This window comes from Bos taurus, chromosome 5 (genome assembly GCF_002263795.3).
Source record: "Bos taurus isolate L1 Dominette 01449 registration number 42190680 breed Hereford chromosome 5, ARS-UCD2.0, whole genome shotgun sequence".
Taxonomy (NCBI): domain Eukaryota; kingdom Metazoa; phylum Chordata; class Mammalia; order Artiodactyla; family Bovidae; genus Bos; species Bos taurus.
Genome location: NC_037332.1, coordinates 10,777,572 through 10,797,319, shown reverse-complemented (window position 1 = coordinate 10,797,319; position 19,748 = coordinate 10,777,572). Strand labels below are relative to the sequence as shown.

At 39.6% G+C, this 19,748-nt stretch overlaps 1 protein-coding gene across 4 annotated transcripts in view; it reads right to left on the bottom strand.

Moving 5' to 3' along the window:
• ACSS3 (acyl-CoA synthetase short chain family member 3) overlaps positions 1-19,748 on the bottom strand; it is a 190,080-nt gene that overhangs the window by 64,456 nt on the left and 105,876 nt on the right. For all 4 annotated transcript variants that reach the window (NM_001102137.2, XM_010804755.4, XM_010804756.4 and 1 more), the window contains 1 exon segment: positions 15,173-15,276. In NM_001102137.2, coding sequence (NP_001095607.1) covers positions 15,173-15,276 — 104 coding nt within the window.

The following is a 19,748-nucleotide window of genomic DNA, read 5'->3' as shown; positions in this document are numbered from 1 at the left end:
TGTATACAGAATAGGCTTCCAGCTGGGGAAAGCCCCCAGGAATGCTGCAGTCCTTAAACCCCAAAGGACTCCCAAAGCCCCATTTCAAAGATGTGCTAAACACATCTGCTTCATATTGCGCAGGCTGTAATTAACTGGCTCACAGTAATCTAAGCTGACAGGAAATCCAGATGTAACATGTGGACTGGGAAATAGCTACAATGAAGAAACCACAACATTCTCTTTGAAGTAAACAACTGGACATTTCATTTGGAGAACTTTCCAAAGACATCCAACCTTAGAAAGGTACAATGCTCAGCAACTCACCAGCACAATTTCTTTAGATAAGAGACAACCAGGAAGAAGATCGGTGGAAATAGAAAGTTGTGAAGAATAAGTCACCTGAGTGTGTTTATATCCATACTGTCTTAGAAGCTAATACAGACACTTCACTATTATTTCAGCATTTTTACTGCCTCACTCTACCTTATTGCATCAGTGAGCTATTATCCCCATGAAGTTTCCTTAAAACCTCTAAAGTAGGAAGAGGAAAGAAAACAAGTAAACATAATTTTCTCAAATATGAATTATGCTGTGTACCATGTGTAAGTGCTTTTTGCCTGTATTATTGCACTGAATTCAACTATAAGCAGATAGAAAAGGAAATATCATTTTAACAGATTTAAAGTATTGAAACCTAACATAGAAAATTTAAACCATTACCCTAGTCCACATAGTTCTTTTCAAAGAGCAGAATGGAACAGACAAGTGTACTACTTGGAAGGCTCTCACGTAGAACGCAGACGATGAGAAGAAAAGAGAGCTCATCCAGACTACATAACAGCAGAGGAAGAAAAACCTTTCTGACAGGGAGTAAGTCCAGTCTCTCATATTTGCAAATGGAAGTAACGGGGGTACATATCACTTACTAGCAAATATTTATTGAGCAGCTATTATGAGCTAGGTGCTGTCATTAGAACCGGGGATAGAGCAATAAACAAAAGTGATCAAAATCTCTATCTTTACGGAGTTCATAGTTTATTTGGGGAAACAAACAATAATAACAGATAAAAGTATAATATATAGCATGTTAAAAAGAGATAATTACTAAGAAAATAAAGACAGTATAGACAGGATATGAGATGAGATGTGAAGGGAAAAGACTGCCATTTTAAACTGGGTAGCCAGAAAATAAACTCCTAGAGAAGTGACCTTTGAGTGAAGACCTGAAAGAAGAGAGGACATGTGCCTTGGATCTAGGGACAGAGGAGCCTGGTGGGCTGCAGTCCATGGGGTCGCTGGGAGTTGGGACACGACTGAGCGACTTCACTTTCACTTTCATGCATTGGAGAAGGAAATGGCAACCCACTCCAGTGTTCTTGTCTGGAGAGTCCCAGGGACGGGGGAGCCTGGTGGGCTGCCGTCTCTGGGGTCGCACAGAGTTGGACACGACTGAAGCGACTTAGCAGCAGCAGCAGGGACAAAGAGTCAGGAAGAAGGAATTGCAAGTGCAAAGGTCCCAGAGGTAGATGTATTCCTAGAGTATGTGAGGAACAGTGAGGCAGCCAGTTTGACTGAAGCAGAACAAATGAGGAAAGTATTAACAGGAAATAAGGTAAGAGAGATAGTGAAGAGGCAGCAAAACTACTTCAAAGTTCTCATCAGTTCAGTTCAGTCACTCAGTCATGTTGGACTCTTTGTGACCCCATGGACTGCAGCACTCCAGGCTTCCCTGTTCATCACCAACTCCCAGAGCTTACTCAAACTCATGTCCATTGAGTCAGTGATGCCATCTAACCATCTCATCCTCTGTTGTCCCCTTCTGCTCCTGCCTTCAATCTTTCCCAGCATCAGGGTCTTTTCAAGAGTCAGTTCTTCACATCAGGTAGCCAAAGTATTGGAGTTTCACCTTCAACATCATTCCTTCCAATGAATATTCACAGTTGATTTCCTTTAGGATTGACTGGTTGGATCTCCTTGCAGTCCAAGGGACTCTCTAGAGTCCTCTCCAACACCACAATTCAAACAGCTGAGAAAAGAAGAGAAGCTAAAGGCAAAGGAGAAAAGGAAAGATATACCCATTTGAATGCAGAGTTCCAAAGAATAGCAAGGAGAGATAAGAAAGCCTTCCTCAGTGATCAATGCAAAGAAATAGAGGAAAACAATAGAATGGGAAAGACTAAAGATCTCTTCAAGAAAATTAGAGATACCAAGGGAAAATTTGTGGCGTTAAGATGGCAGAGTAGAAGGACATGCACTCATCTCCTATGAGAACTCCAAAGCTACAACTTGCTGCTGATCAACCGTCAACTGGAAAATGTTGGATCTCACCAAAAAGAGATACCCCACATCCAAGGGCAAAGGAGAAGCCCCAGCAAGATGGTAGGAGGGGTGAAATCGCATTTAGAATCAAACCCCTTACCCGCCAGAGACGCTCAGAGGGTTCAAACAAACCTTGTGCATACCAGGACCCAGGGACCCAAGAGACTGAGCCAGAACTGTGTTTGGGTGTCTCCTGAGGAGGTACGGGTCAGCAGTGGACTGCTGCAGGGCAGGGGCTCTGGGTGCAGCAGACCTGGGTATGGCATAAGCCCTCTTGGAGGAGGTTGCCATTAACCCCACCATAGAACTGCCAGAACTTACACAGGACTGGGGAAACAGACTCTTGGAGGGCACAAACAGAACCTTGTGTGCACCAGGACCCAGGAGAAAGGAGCAGTGACCCCACAAGAGACTGACCCAGACTTGTCCTGAGTGTCCAGGAGTCTCCAGTGGAGGCGTGGGTCAACGGTGGCCCTGGCAGGGTCAGGGGCACTGAGGGCAGCAGTGTGAGCATGGCCCTGCCCATCAGAACAAGACCCAGCTTCCCCCTCAGTCAGTCTCTCCCATCAGGAAGCTTCCATAAGCCTTTTATCCTTCTCCATCAGAGGGTAGACAGAATGAAAACCACAATCACAGAAAACTAACATGAGACCTTAAATTTTTAGTCTGAGTAATGTTGCCATCTCAGATATGCAGATGATACCACCCTTATGGCAAAAAGTGAAGAGGAAGTATAGAGACTCTTGATGAAGGTCAAAGAGGAGAGTGAAAACTCTGGCTTAAAAACTCAACATTCAAGAAACTAAGATAATGGCATCTGGTCCCATCACTTTATAGCAAATAGATGGGAAAGCAATGGAAACAGTGACAGACTTTATTTTCTTGGCTCCAAAATCTCTGCAGATGGTGGCTGCAGCCATGAAATTAAAAGACATTTGCTCCTTGGAAGAAAAGCTATGACCAACCTAGAGAGCATATGAAAAAGCAGAGATATTACTTTTCAACAAATGTCCATATAGCCAAAGCTATGGTTTTTCCAGTCATGTATGGATGTGAGAGTTGGGCCATTAAGAAAGCTGAGTGCTGAAGAAATGATGCTTTTGAACTGTGGTGTTGGAGAAGACTCTTGAGAGTCCCTTGGACTGCAAGGAGATCCAACCAGTGTATCCTAAAGGAAATCAGTCCTGAATATTCATTAGAAGGATTGATACTGAAGCTGAAGCTCCAAGACTTTGGTCACCTGATTGAAGAGCTGACTCATTAGAAAGGACCCTGATGCTGGGAAAGATTGAAGGCAAGAAGAGATGGGGATGACAAAAGATGAGATGGTTAGATGGCATCACCTACTCAATGGACGTGTGTTTGAGTAAGCTCAGGGAGTTGGTGATGGACAGGGAAGCCTGACAAGCTCCAGTCAATGGGGTCACAAAGAATCAGACATGACTATGTGACTGAACTGAACTCAATGTTGCAAGCTAATGAAGACTTTCAAACAAAGAAGTTAATGAATCACAACAATGCAAGCTGGGAAAGACTGAAGGTAAAAGGAGAAGGGGATGGCAGAGGATGAAATGGTTAGATAGCATCACCGAATCAAGGGACATGAATTTAAGCAAACTCTGGGAGATAGTAGAGGACAGAGGAGCCTGGCAGGCTACAGTCCATGTGTTGCAAAAAGTCAGACATGATTTAGTAACTGAACAACAAGAACAATGCAAATAGAATTTACTTAAATATTTGAGCATCATACGGGTTCTATGATCAGGTTTATTCTATCTGGGGTTTTGAGAGGGATATATGGGACAAAATGGACAGATGGGAGCTGTTTTAGGATGGTTGGTTAATGATAGAGATTCCTGTGGCTTCCTGAACATCAAGAACCAATTCAAAAGACTGACAAAAAGACTAGAGCCCGGTTAGGCAGCAGACAGGACACAGACTGCCCAGACAAGCCAAAGACAGTCATTTTTGTTATGTAAGAGTTGTGCGTGTGTGCATGCTCAGTCATGTCCAACTCTGCGACCTCATGGACTGCAGCCTGCCAGGCTCCTTGGCCACAGGATTTTCCAGGCAAGAATACTGGAGTGGGTTGCCCATTCCAGTTGCCATTTCCTCCTCCAGGGGATCTTCCTGACTGGAGATCAAGCCCACATTTCCTGCATCTTCTTCACTGGCAGGCACATTCTCTCCCACTGTCACCAATACGTGCGTGCGTGGTAGGTCGCTTCAGTCATGTCTGACTCTTTGTGACCCCATGGACTGTAGCCCACCAGGCTCCTCTGCCCATGCAGCATTTCTGAAAGGCAACAAGGCAATTCTCATAAAAAGCCTTAAAAATGGCAATTCTTATAAAAACTCTTAAAGACTGATCATAGCCTTTCACGCAGCTGTTCCACTTTATGGGATATACACAAGGAAATATTTGAAAGAGCTCACAAACATTAAGCACCAAGGATGTTTATCACATGTAAATGTTTATATTAGAGTTTAAAAGATTATCCAAAAAATAGGAATTTTTCCATATTAAGGAGTAATGCAAAGTCATTCAAATACCATAGAAAATTGTCTAGTGATAGGAAATAATTCTTACCAACCACTATTTAGATAAAAGTTGTAAAACAATGAATACTATGATTTAAGTTTTTTATAAATATTATACATTGGGGAAAAATATATATTTTGGCAAGGGACACATTCAAGTATAAACAGAATCTCTGAACACCACTTATGAATTATGAGCAAAGGGGAAATTACACTGAAGAGTCCTGAGGCTACATCTACAACTCTGAAATCTCTCCATGGTGGTGAATTAAAGGTGGATGCAATTTACTTTGGGCTTTTGATGGCTTTGAGTAACAGAAAAGAGTGAAAGTGATGCTTTGTCAGTTTCTAAGCACAGACCTTAAGAAATTCAGAATACTGTCTCAAGAGTGAAATGCCATGTAAGACGGTCCGCTACTCCAATGCCTCCAGGCTAAAAATGCCACTTGCAAGCTTTCCAGACAACAGTCCTATCTGAGTCCAGCCTTCCAGCCTATCCCAGGCATGAGTGGGATGCCATCTAGGACCCTCTGGACCAGCTCATTCATCACACAATTTTCTCTGGGTTGTCTCAATCAATCGTACAAAATCCCTAATTGAGCTCAACTCATATATTTGATCCAAAACACCATGAATTAGGGTGGCTGTAATAAGCCATTAGGTTTTAAGTATTTTTTGCACAACAATAGATACTTGGAACACTTGCCATTATAAATGTGACAAAATCTTTCAGAAAAGAATTGTGCACGTAATTATATGAAAACACTCTCCTAGCCTGCAGCTGAAATCAGATGCTTATTGGATGCTTTAAGAATCATTTGTATCAGTAGGACCAAAGTGTAATCCCTGACATTTTGTGCTTGGGAAATGTTTTCTGACTAGTAAATACATACTTACATAATTTAGGCTCGGGCTCCCAATATTAAGATCAGGGTTCTTAAAAAAATAAGCAGCAAATCACACAATGCAATCCCAAAATGGATAAGGGGGCAAGACAAAGAGAAGACTCAGGTAAGCGAGGGAAAAAAAAAAAAGCTGTATATTACTGTTATGATTCTGCTACAATCTTTTTCTTATTCTAAGAATGATATTCAAAGGTCAGTCCTTCAATAAATATTTATTAAATATATGAGAGTTACTTAACGCATTTCTTTTGGGGAAAAAGGAGTGTTAAAGGCGGAAAGACATGCCTAACAGAAATAGAAGGATGTGCAAAGTTGAGAAGTTAGGTCAACCACCAAAGGACTGACTTCAAGCTGTTTAGCAGAGCAAACTTTGCGGGAGTTAGGGGTGGGGGGTTGAGTGTGAGAAGAAGAGGTAAAGTAAGAGAGATAATAAGGACCAAAATGAGACGGGGAAAAGGAGGACCACTAAGCGCCTTCTGTGCCATGTTAAGAAGTTTGGCTATTATTCTGGGAACACTGGGGGACTCAGGGATTTGTTCAGAACTGCATTTTAGAAAAATCTCTTCAATTGCACACTGGAGCATTAAAATGAGAATCCCAGCCCAGAGCAACTAATCAATCAGACGGTGGTGGTCTGAGGCAGCGGTAGTAGACGACGAGACCAACTTGGAGTGACACTCAGCATTAAAAGGCCTTGCTGATGGTCTGGATACAGAGACAGGAAAAGAGGGAGAAATTTAGGACAAGCTCCAGGGTTTTGGTTTACAGATGAAAGACAACATAGAAAGAAGAGCAGATGTGAGTGAGGGCTAAGAGGAAGAACGTTATGCAGGTTTAGATCTATAAATAAGAGCTCCTGCTATATCTGGAAGTTGCCACTGTGCTCCCACTGAGGCTCTAGAAACACACATTAAAACAATATGGATTTTAGAAGTTGGTGGCCCATGCAGAGAGTTAAAGTCCTGGAAATAAATCAATTCAGTGGCCCAGGGCCCTTGAGTCATATTAATCACAGCATCATGATGGGCACAGAAGCAATCTGTAAAGAAACCATTCTCTACACCTCTAAATCTATACTGTGAGCTATAAATAACTTGAATGGTGGTAGCAGAAAGAAAGCAGAAACAGTGAGATGTACTGCAGTGAAAGAAAATCAATTTAATCTTTTGTGTTCATGAGATAGGACGATCATAGTTTAAAATACTTAATTCAAAGCAGTCTAACTTTTGGTACTGGGAGTAGATCATTAATTCAAGCTGTGAGACACTGGTCTTATCCTACTGTCTTACCAGCAAGCTGCCTCTCACCTTAGAGACTTTCATAAATAACCTGCAGCTGAATTAGATAAGAAATGCTGAATTAATGAAGGCATAAGATAAAACATACAAAGAAAGGGCTCTAATCAACACAGAACAATGAGGCTCTGGTCCTAATCTTAACTAGTTGACTCTAAGAAATTAAATTCTCTATGATTAATATTTTCTTTTATGAATTAAGCTCTTATGTTCTAAGTTTTCTTGGGTCTGAACTACCTACAGACCAGAATACTAAAAGATGGCCTTTATATTCATGAAAGGTTATTATTCATAGAAATGAAAGGAAAAGAAAAACATTCATTGAGTGTTAGTAAAAGCCAGAACTTGCTGCATTGTTCATACATATTTCACTTCATTTCAGGATTTCTACAAACCTTTGAGCAAACAGACGTGCCCTAGAGATTAAGGACTTGCCAGTGGCTACACAATAAGTGGCTAAACCAGGATTTAAAGTCTTACTGGGATTCAGTGTCACTTTTTACTACCCGTGTTGCTTGTTAAAGAGAATAGCCACTTTTTGTTTCCTAATTAGAACTGACAACAAAAGAGGAATCGGGAACTACTACTTCATGGGGCCAATGGGCCCACAGTGCAGAGAATTACATGCAGGAGGGGAAAATCAAATTTCCAGACAATAAGGTTTATCAAGGGAGGGTTTCAGAACTCTTTTCCTTATAAAGATCTACAAAATCATTACATATTTTCACCCTTCTAGAATGGATTAAATGTGATTCTTGCCAAGGGTAGGACAATTAAAATAGATGATATTTCTAAGACCAAATCAATTTTACATTCTTAATTTCTCAGTGTTTAGTCACTAAGGGACTTCCCTGGCAGTCTAGTGGCTAAGACTTTGAATAAGGGGATTATGGGTTTGATTCCCTGTAGGGAGTTAATATCCCACATGCTTCATGGCCAAAATTAAAAAACAAACAAACAAACAAAAAACACAGAAGCAATAGTGTAACAAATTCACCAAAGACTTTAAAAATGATGCAAAAAGATTATCACTGATATAATAATGGGCATAAATAGAGATTCTAAAAAGCAAGTATACATATCTGAACAGCTTCATGTATAGTAATCATACCTGAAAAAATAACAACATGGAGTTCTTCCCACATTATAATGCTATCGAGATGAAAATGTCTGATTCAGTGGCTGCTATTTGACTTGGGATATTCATTAGCAGGTGGATTAACAATCTGTAAACAGTTAACTCATTTCAAAAAGAGAAAGCCTCATCATGCCTGTCTAACATTTGACAAAAGATTATTCCTTCCACAAACCAAATTCATGTAGCTTACCTTTAAGCTCGTGTTCTCAAATTATCAGTAAACATTATCTACTTTAGACTAATGAAGTCTTGCTCTAAATGAGAAAAAAATCCGGTTGCCAGGCAACAAAGACACCGTCAAGACAAATTTTTCCCCTCTCACCAGATGAACACTATCACAGCATCACTAGCTGAATGTTGCTGAGATGACTCTGTGTCTATATGATGGTTCTTCCCAATCACAACTTCTCATGCCAAACTATCTACAATTTCTTTCCCATGAATGAATAAAAAAAGAGATGAATTTATTTTCCATGGTTATGTTGAGAAAAACAAAAATGCATCAGACAGTACTGATTCATTCATATTACTAAAGACTCTTCACACTCTAAATCATAAGGTACATTCTGGACAAACCAGTTCATGGGGCAGTGGCCTTGTCTGTTCAGTCTGACCCAGCTCTCTGAGTTCCATAATGTATATTTCAAAAGTCTAGTGCAATCTATTGTCTTTAAAAATGTAGGCCTATACTTTAACCAAACCCTACAACCACAGCCCAAATTTGATGGGCTCAGAAAATATTAAGGAAAACCCAGAAAGCAGGGGATGACAGTTTACAAGTATTAAAATCTAGGAAGGCAGCATTTGGTTGTATATAGAAATTTTTTACTTCAAGATCTGCAACAAAAGGAATGTTTGCTAGAGACTATAGGCACCCAAACCACAGAAAACAGATTTTTGAATAATTAAAGATAGTGTCATCAAGATCAAATTACCAGGAAGATACTTTTCCTCGCTGTACTGTTAGCCATACAGAGCTTTTTATCTCTTAGCCCTAGGAAGCCATTTTTCAGGAAAATATACAGGATTTTGCATGGGGCCAAGCTAGGTATATTAAGATGGAAGAAAGTCACACATCCAGCACGTAGTTGTAACATGGCTTTTTCAAAGGCACAATAACCAGACTCATAAAATTCCCAATGGAGACGTCCAGGGATGAAGAAAATCCCCTATCACGGACTAAACTCAGGACTACACACTGACAGGTAGAAATTCCTCTGCAACAAGTCCATCAATCCAGATGCCTGAAGGTGGAATGTGTGAAACACAAAGGTGACAAAGGAAGAGGATGAGTCAGAAGAAAAAAAAAAAGCACGACAAACTGACATTCTGCCTCCAGTATCAAGTCACAATGCGTCTACCCGGGAGGAAGGAGACAGAACTACATTTGAGTCTATCATTTCTCATAGAGCTCTCTGTTTAGGGTAACTGTTGTTAAACTACAATGAACTATTCCATTTTGTGGTTTTGATTCTTGCAAATAAAAGGGATTGCCGCCTTTAAAAAATCCTAGGCTGATGGATATTCTCCAGATACACCTAATGATATCGACTGAATCTGGTCAACCTAACCAATCTTCGTGGCCCTCAGGAAGTATATCCTACTGAATACTACATAAATAAGGATTACTGGATCAGGCAGCCTTGACATATTTTAATAATATGGTATTAGGATGTATGTGCCTTTAGGATCAATGATTTTGATTTAAGAGCCAGCTTGATTAAAGTTTGCTGGAGCCTGTGGGTCTACTTTAATAAAATCTAGAATTATCAGATTCCTCCTCAAAGGAGGAGGATTTAGGCTATATATAGAATATATTTACTTCAGAAGTAGCAATTGCAATTAAAACTGCAGCAGTTCAAACAGGGAGAGAAACACTGTGATTACTTTAAAATATAAGAACTCAGCAAAGATGGCTCAAGGCAGCTAAAGTAAGATCAATAACTTCAATCGCCACCAATGTCTCAATCCATTAGGAGACTACCATTTTCTCATTGAAATCCCTCCTAGAGGCTTTAAAAATTCTAGGAAGAAATTTACTCCTCCATTAAAGTGATGGAAACAAAACAAACAACAAAATCACCCAGTGCTACTCAAGTTGGTGGTCATTACCTCATTTCAATTACTTCATCACTCCTGGGGCATCACTTAAAACACTTTCAACAGAAGCTTTGTATCTTCTGATGCAAACCACAGAGATCTGTTCTGCTAGCAGGTGGAAAGAATCATGGATTCTTTTGATCTAAGCCCTTCACCAAGTTGCCTCTTATAAAAGCAACTGTGGAACTCAAGTATTCTACCTTTGCAGTCAATACCTTTAACGGACTGATAGCAAATGAAAGAATACAGTATTTCTACTTAAAATTAAATAACATAACAAAGCAGGATGCCCAACTTTTTTGTTACAATCATTTCCAAACCAGTGCCACACGTGCTCAGGCACCTCAGTCATGTCCAAATCTTTGCCATGACCGAAGTGACTGAGCATGCATGGCCAGGTCTGGAAATGACTGTGCCACATCTTACAGTAAATAGGGAGGAAGGAGAGAAAGAAGGAAAGAAAGAGGGACAAGAAGAGGAGGCAGGAAGGAAACAAGGGGAAAAGGAAGGAGGAAACTTCAAAAAGGAGTAAGGTCTACTATGTTTTGGGTTTTAGTAGTCCTCTTGCCTGGAAAATCCCATGGACGGAGGAGCCTGGAAGGCTGCATGGAAGGCTCCATGGGGTCGCTAGGAGTCGGACACGACTGAGTGACTTCACTTTCGCTTTTCACTTTCATGCATTGGAGAAGGAAATGGCAACCCACTCCAGTGTTCTTGCCTGGAGAATCCCAGGGAATGGGGAAGCCTGGTGGGCTGCCATCTGTGGGGTCGCACAGAGTTGGACACGACTGAAGTGACTTAGCAGCAGCAGCAGTTACTTGCTTACACTAGACGATTCACTCATAAGGAAAACATTTCCTTCATAGTCATCTTAAGTCAGGGGAAAAAAAAAAAATTCTTGCCAGAGACACAATGCACTGCACTGAGAGTTCTTTCTTTGTGCAGTTTGATTACTGGAAAAGCTCATCTTAGGACTAAAAATGATCTGCAACAGTACAGTGTTTTATTAGTGATTGTACAACTGAGGAGAATGAAGTTCTGGCTGTTTATATTTTTGTGCACAAATTATCATATCTTAAGGGAAGAATCATCAATTCTCTTAATTTACCCTTCTCAGATTATAACTGTGACACCTCTGTTTCTCAAACTCCAGGTTAAAAAAAAAAAAGAAAGAAAAATTCAGTCAATAATCCAAATGCTTTCAATCATTTTATGGATAAATTACTGTGAAGATAAAGCACCTGGGTAAATGACATTCATCTATTACCCAGAATTATGAATCATGTAGATACAACTCTCCTATATAAACTAGCAAGACCAATTTCCTTCATGAAAGCATTTCATGTTTACATTATTACAATCCAAAACAAGCGTTTAATGCTTCAGTGGTGTTGAACGGTGACAATTCTTTATTAAATGCCCCTACAAGGAGTTGATCTGTTCCTGGATTTTTTTACAGATTAGTTTGCAGTTTAGAATCTTAGGTGCTATTTAAATCAGACATCAGAGAGTGTTGATATTAACAGATCAAAAAAGTCACTAGAAATGTTGTGGTTAATAAAAATTTCACTTGAGTAACAAAAAAAAAATGCTGCTGCTGCTGAGATGCTCAGTCATGTCCAACTCTTTCTGACTCCACAGACTGCACCCCACTAGGCTCCTCTGTCCATGGACTTTTCCAGGCAACAATACTGGAGTGGGTTGCTATTTCCTACTCTATGGGAACTTCCCAACCCAGTGATCGAACCTGCATCCCTTACATCTCCTGCACTGGCAGGCAGATTTTTTACCACTAGCGCCACCTGAGAAGCCCAACAAAAACAATGTCGTAACACAAATGGATTGACTGCAGAATGCCTTCTTAGAACCCAAGTCACAGGAACTAATCAATTTTCACTCATGTGCTTTAGTTACTTACCATATCCCTTACTAATTCCAAATTATACATCACGGTTTCTTAACAGCTCATTTGTATACATATATTAATGTAATCAGAGAGCAAATTCATAAATTATGCATTGTATCTGAGGCTCATAAAAGTGTATGATTATATAAAATAATATCAATTTCTAAGTCAATAACAAGAACAACCTTGTAGAAAATTTGAAATTTTAAATAAAGAAAAATACTCCTTTGGTGAAAGGTTAACCTTCCTCGAAATGTTATCAGGTTTATACTGACATACCTCTTGGTGAAGCACACACCATCTATTTGACATGCAAAATATTAGGAAACTCATAAACAAGCTAGAAATATCAAATCTTCTCTTCTTTCTGAGTTAATAATAACCCATAAAGTGTTTACCTTTTCCCCTAGTAATCTAATATCTTAAGAAAAGTGAACAGTTGCAAACATTAAACTTCATTTTTCAATTATTTACCACAACATATATCACTGAAAATAGTGAACTAATTTCTTTTATGCCAATGAATAAAGATTCTAACTAAATTTTCTGTTAGTTGCAGACACCTGCACCACGTAGGATGAATTTTTTTTTATAATGATTAAAACCACTAAAATAGCTAGTTCTCTGAAGGCAAAAAGTGAAAGTGTAGGTTGCTCAGTCATGTCTGACTCTTTGCAACCCCATGGACTGTAGCCCGGCAGGCTCCTCTGTCCATGGAATTCTCCAGGCAAGAATATTGGAGTGGGCTGCCATTCCCTTCTTCAGAGGACCTTCCTGACCAAGGGATTGAACCCAGATCTTCTGCATTGCAGGCAGATTCTCTCTCTCTTTTTTTTTTTTCAAAATCAAAATATATAAGCCTTTATTCTAGGACCATTTCCAACTTGGTCTTTTTTTAAAAAAATTATTTATTTTAATTGGAGGCTAATGCAGGCAGAGTCTTTACCTACCATCTAAACCACCAGGGAAGCGCAGCTAGATACTTACCCATCTACATACCTATCCCTATGTATGTATTTGCGTACTCAATTGGATACAGTATCAAATGCTGTAAAAATAAATGTGGTGGATGGAAAGAATCAGTTATTGTTAGTAGAAATTCACTGTTTTCCACAGTAATGAGCAGCCATTAAAAGCTGATTAAGGTGACTGCACACTGACATAATGTGGTGATTAATTCCCTCTGAACGATACATTAAAGAAAAACTGCAAACTCACATGGAACTCAGTACTCACCAGAGACCTCTTATGCTTGTTTCTCAGGCTTCAGTGAGCTTTTCTGTAAGCCTGGATTCACTAACTGCACACATCTGCACAGGCTATTATGTGCAAATATCAATAAGAAAAAGTAAAGGAATCATAATTTTATTTATTAACGCACTGATTTCCTTCAACAATCTTCAGCATAGTCACCTTTAATGGAGCCAGGGGTGGGGGACAGAACTCTTGTGCAAGTATTTGTGTAAGGTCACTTGTATATTGGAAACAAACTGTATGTTGACCAGGAAAGGAAAACCATCATGGAAAGCAATCTTAAAGGTAATCAAATATTTTCCTCTTTATGCCCAGGAAAATAACTGTTGGAATTCTCCTGATGAATAGGCGATGTATCAAGTCTATAGACACTCTTCCATACAGAGCAGTAATTCCTCACTTGTTTTCTATATGTATTTTACACAGAGCATTGCTTTCTCCACATTCAATCTTATCTTTTTTATTTCCCAAATAGTTACAAATTTGAATTTAGATAAGAAATTTCTTCCTTAGCAAATCAAATTAGACAGAATAGAACTTTTCTTTCTAATTTTCATCTTATTTAAAGAACGTGTATTCTTCTCTGATCATTCATTTTATATTTCAAGTTACAAAGAATATAGAAAACACATTTTTTCCAAAAGAGCAACATCCAAGAAGATAATACAAAAAGTATAATTTATCAGAATCAAAGAGTTCCAAAATATTAAACACCAAACTTCAGTTTTAGTCTCTCAATCTTCTAGACTGAGTCATTTTAAAATGAGACCTAACTTTTACTAAGAAATTTTATTATTTTAATTCAGATTTGATGCCCTGCCTAAAATGTTCAGAAGATGTAAATTCTGAAAACACTCATATACAACTGTTGATCTAATTAGTTGAACTAAGTAGGATTGAACTGAAATATATCCATATGAAGGCTACAAGGCTCTCATAACTCATAGCTATTTTCAGTGAGCCAAATGGCAAAGCCAGCAAAATCACTACCTTCGGTGACAAGGAAAAGAAATTCCAGATGAACTACTTACTTGCACATATGTACATAATCATCCCTCAAAAGAAGTTACCAAAGTTTTATTCTATCCACTTAATATGACAAGTTGTTTCCCAAGGATCACTTGGTGGGAGGAAAATAGAGAATAAATAAGTAAATAAATAAATTACACATATAATGATAAGTGTGTTGGAGAAAAATACATTTGTCTGTCGAGTGCTAAGCAGAAGAGATCTGATCCTAAGAAAGGACTAGAGAAGCACAGGAAATTCTATAAAAGAAACAGAGCTTTTAAAAAGTACTCTTGGAGCAGTTATAGGAAAGCTAGGTTACAGGAAAGCAGAGAGAACAGAGATGAGTGATGACGATAATTTCAGTAAGGGTGGATGACAGCGCGGCTGCTGCAGCTCAAAGGCAATCAGAGCGCTGAAGGTGGGATGAATCCAAAGGAAAACCTGAGATTTAGTGACTCACCAGATATATGAAACAAGGAGGATGAGAAAGCAAACGAGGTCTCAGGGCTTTATATCCAAGGTCAAGAGAACGATAGTATCAATGTAATTTAAGAAGATTTTTTAACAAAAGGATAATCAAATAATTGCTTCCTTCTACTGAAGCCAGAACCGCCTGATTGCTGAGTTTGTGCCTGATGGTCACAGTTCAGAATTCCCTCCCACCCCCGCGTGTCTCTCAGCATTTCTGCAATATTTATGGACATGGTTGGGAAACTCTCACCAGTTTGCCACCAGTGGTCTAGCACAGGCACTCTGAAGACCTTTTTGGACCATTCCAGCGTCTCCACATCACATCGTTCTCCAGCCACAAACAGTGTTTTGAACCTGAGTGTTAAAGGGAGAGTGAATTGAAATTATTCATTGAAACTAAACTGAAACAATTTCAGTTTTTGCCTTCTTTTAAACACTGTAGAATCTAGTCACATTAATTCTCGGAGGAAAACACTGTAGAATGGTTGTAGACAGCAGGCATCACTTGTTTGGACCCAGCACGCTACGCAGGGCTAATTCACTTCAGTCGTGTCTGCCTCTTTGCAACTCTATGGAGCCCGCCAGGTTCCTCTGTCCACGGGATTCTCCAGGCAAGAATACTGGAGTGAGTTGCCATGCACTCCTTCCAGGGGATCTTTACTACCCAGGGCTTGAACCCATGTCTCTTAAGACTCCTGCATTGGCAGGTGGGCTCTTTATCACTAGCGCCACCCAGGAAGGCCCCAGTATAACTAAATACATATCACAGCACTGGAGAGAAATGCTTCAGAAGCATAATTCACAGCTATAGCTTTCCAGTTTTGAGAAAAGCAACTGAGTTGATCTTCATAATATATCTGTCATATTCATCTAATAATCAAAAAATGAAAAATCTTTTCCTCCTTGACATTACCTCAGCTAATTTTAGCTCCAAATTTGATTGCTGTATGCTATTTAGGTCCATGCACAAAAATATACTCTAGAGTATCAGCTAAGGCAACAAATGTGCTCATACATATGATACACTTGCTCCTTCTCATGAGTTCCTTCAATAAACATTACTCTGATTTCAACATATATTTCTCCTATTTCAAGGACATATAGGAAAGGTAGGTGATTTAAAAAGAAATGGCATTGTGGCCTTCCAGGATAAAAAGGCTCTTATCAAAAGGAATAAATGATTACTAAGAGATGAACAATCCTTTGCAGGGAACACTATGCCACAGTATATAAAGGATGAAATAGAAAAAAACAGAACTGGCTTGACACCATTGATGGTTCATTGAGAGAAAAACTATTTTTTTTCTTCCATTCTCAATGGCCTGTCTGTCAAAACAAAGAAGGTGTGTATGAAAACCTAATTCACTATCATTAAAATAAAAACATAATAAATACAAATCAAATGTAAAAACCTGCCTACCCATCCTGTACAATGTAGTACAGCCACAGAAGATTTCTCATTCCCTTAACTTATTTCATAAAAATCTCATGAAGATTCAAATATTCCCACACTATGCTCCACAACATGGAGCCTCTATGCTGCCTCCGTTACAAACATATATCTCATCCTATAATTACTTGCTTCTTGCTTATTTCTCACAGCTCCTTAGGATCATTCATCTTTATGACATCAATACCAATCAAAATATCTGAGAATTTTAGATACTTAAACTTTATGCAAACTATATATATATTTGTAATTCAAGCAAATATATTACCTAATATTACCTAAAATTTAGGTAATCAAATATGTATTCACTTACAACTTGCTTGAAATTAAAATCTGGATTATCAATTATGACCTCATCAGGCAGACATGTTATAGCAGGGTGAAATAGATAGTAACACATTAAGCTATTAAAGTAGGCTAAAATATAACAAAGACTAAAGTTGTAAAGTTTAAAATAAGGTTGATATATCTATGATTTTAGATACTATATAAAAACAAGACAAAATAAGGATATAAATGCCACACTGTTGATAATCTTATGACTGAAAAACATGAACATGTTTTAATTGTATCTTATTCAAACTATCAAAACTATTTTTCTAAACTTCTGTGATTAAGTATATTATACCTTTCTAGGGTAAATGAGGAGCAAGTGAAGCCATCTGGAGAGCCAGTCCTGGGCCTTGTCACAAAGGAGCTTACAGAACTTTCTAAAGAATTTGGATTTCATCCTGAAGGTGGTAAGAGGTGTGATCACTAACCTAGAGCCAGACATCCTGCAATGTGAAGACAAGTGGGCCTTAGAAAGCATCACTACAAACAAGGCTAGTGGAGGTGATGGAATTCCAGTTGAGCTGTTTCAAATCCTGAGAGATGATGCTGTGAAACTGCAGCATTCAATATGCCAGCAAATTTAGAAAACTCAGCAGTGGCCACAGGACTGGAAAAGGTCAATTTTCATTCCAATCCCAAAGAAAGGCAATGCCAAAGAATGCTCAACTACTGCACAATTGCACTCATCTCACATGCTAGTAATGTTCAAAATTCTCCAAGCCAGGCTTCAGCAATATGTGAACCGTGAACTTCCAGATGTTCAAGCTGGTTTTAGAAAAGGCAGAGGAACCAGAGATCAAATTGCCAACATCCGCTGGACCATAGAAAAAGCAAGAGAGTTCCAGAAAAACATCTATTTCTGCTTTATTGACTATGTCAAACCTTTGACTGTGTGGATCACAACAAACTGTGGAAAATTCTGAAAGAGATGGGAATACCAGACCACCTGACCTGCCTCTTGAGAAACCTATATGCAGGTCAGGAAGCAACAGTTAGAACTGGACATGGAACAACAGACTGGTTCCAAATAGGAAAAGCAGTACGTCAAGGCTGTATATTGTCACCCTGTTTATTTAACTTCTATGCAGAGTACATCATGAGAAATGCTGGACTGGAAGAAGCACAAGCTGGAATCAAAATTGCCAGGAGAAATATCAATAACCTCAGATATGCAGATGACACCACTCTTATGGCAGAAAGTGAAGAATTGATGCTTTTGAACTGTGGTGTTGGAGAAGACTCTTGAGAGTTCCTTGGACTGCAAGGAGATCCAACCAGTCCATCCTAAAGGAGACCAGTCTTGGGTGTTCATTGGAAGGAATGATGCTCAAGCTGAAACTCCAATACTTTGGCCACCTCATGCAAAGAGTTGACTCATTGGAAAAGACCCTGTTGCTGGGAGGGTTTTGCGGCAGGAGGAGAAGGGGACGACAGAGGATGAGATGGCTGGATGGCATCATCGAATCGATGGACATAAGTTTGAGTGGACACCGGGAGTTAGGGATGGACAGGCAGCCTGGCGTGCTGCAATTCATGAGGTCCCAAAGAGTCGGACGCGACTGAGCGACTGAACTGAACTGAAAGATTTTCAGCAGGAGAGTGGCACAGTAAGATTTTAGGTTTAGGAACATGCTACTGGCAGGAGTGGGGAGGATGGAAAGAAAGTCAGGGCAGGATCCCAGGGTCCTGGGTTTGGGAGGCTATTACCATCACAGAGAAGTGGTGAGACCTAAACCCAGGCAGCCCTAGGGGGAAAAGATGGAGGTGGGTGGATTATCTGAGAAGTCTGAGCAACAGGACTTATCACCACTGACAACTCCTGTTTCCTTGAAAAGCCTTTTAGAAATATTTGTATGTTGTTGGAAGAAGAAAAACCAATACATAAACAACGCCAAACCCAAACTTTAAAATACCTGATCCTGACTATGTCAAAGCCTTTGTCTATGTGGATCACAATAAACTGTGGAAAATTCTGAAAGAGATGGGAATACCAGACCACCTGACCTGCCTCTTGAGAAACCTATATGCAGGTCAGGAAGCAACAGTTAGAACTGGACATGGAACAACAGACTGGTTCCAAATAGGAAAAGCAGTACGTCAAGGCTGTATATTGTCACCCTGTTTATTTAACTTCTATGCAGAGTACATCATGAGAAATGCTGGACTGGAAGAAGCACAAGCTGGAATCAAAATTGCCAGGAGAAATATCAATAACCTCAGATGTGCAGATGACACCACTCTTATGGCAGAAAGTGAAGAGGAACTCAAAAGCCTCTTGATGAAAGTGAAAGAGGAGAGTGAAAAAGTTGGCTTAAAACTCAACATTCAGAAAACAAAGATCATGGCATCTGGTCCCACCACTTCATGGGAAATAGATGGGGAAACAGTGGAAACAGTGTCAGACTTTATTTTTCTGGGCTCCAAAATCACTACAGATGGTGACTGCAGCCATGAAATTAAAGACACTTACTCCTTGGAAGGAAAGTTATGACCAACCTAGATAGCATATTCAAAAGCAGAGACCTTAGTTTGCCAACAAAGGTTCGTCTAGTCAAGGCTATGGTTTTTCCTGTGGTCATGTATGGATGTGAGAGTTGGACTGTGAAGAAGGCTGAGCACTGAAGAATTGATGCTTTTGAACTGTGTTGTTGGAAAAGACTCTTGAAAGTCCCTTGGACTGCAAGGAGATCCAACCAGTCCATTCTGAAGGAGATCAGCCCTGGGATTTCTTTGGAAGGAATGATACTAAAGCTGAAACTCCAGTACTCTGGCCACCTCATGCGAAGAGTTGACTCATTGGAAAAGACTCTGATGCTGCAAGGGATTGGGGGCAGGAGGAGAAGGGGACGACAGAGGATGAGATGGCTGGATGGCATCACTGACTCGACGGACCTGAGTCTGAGTGAACTCCGGGAGGTGGTGATGGACAGTGAGGCCTGGCGTTGAAACATTTTCCAACAGTGAAATTTCTCATTAATGACATTGCCACTATTTTATTAATTTCACAAACAGATGAATGCCCCATTTTAAAAATTCAAAAATG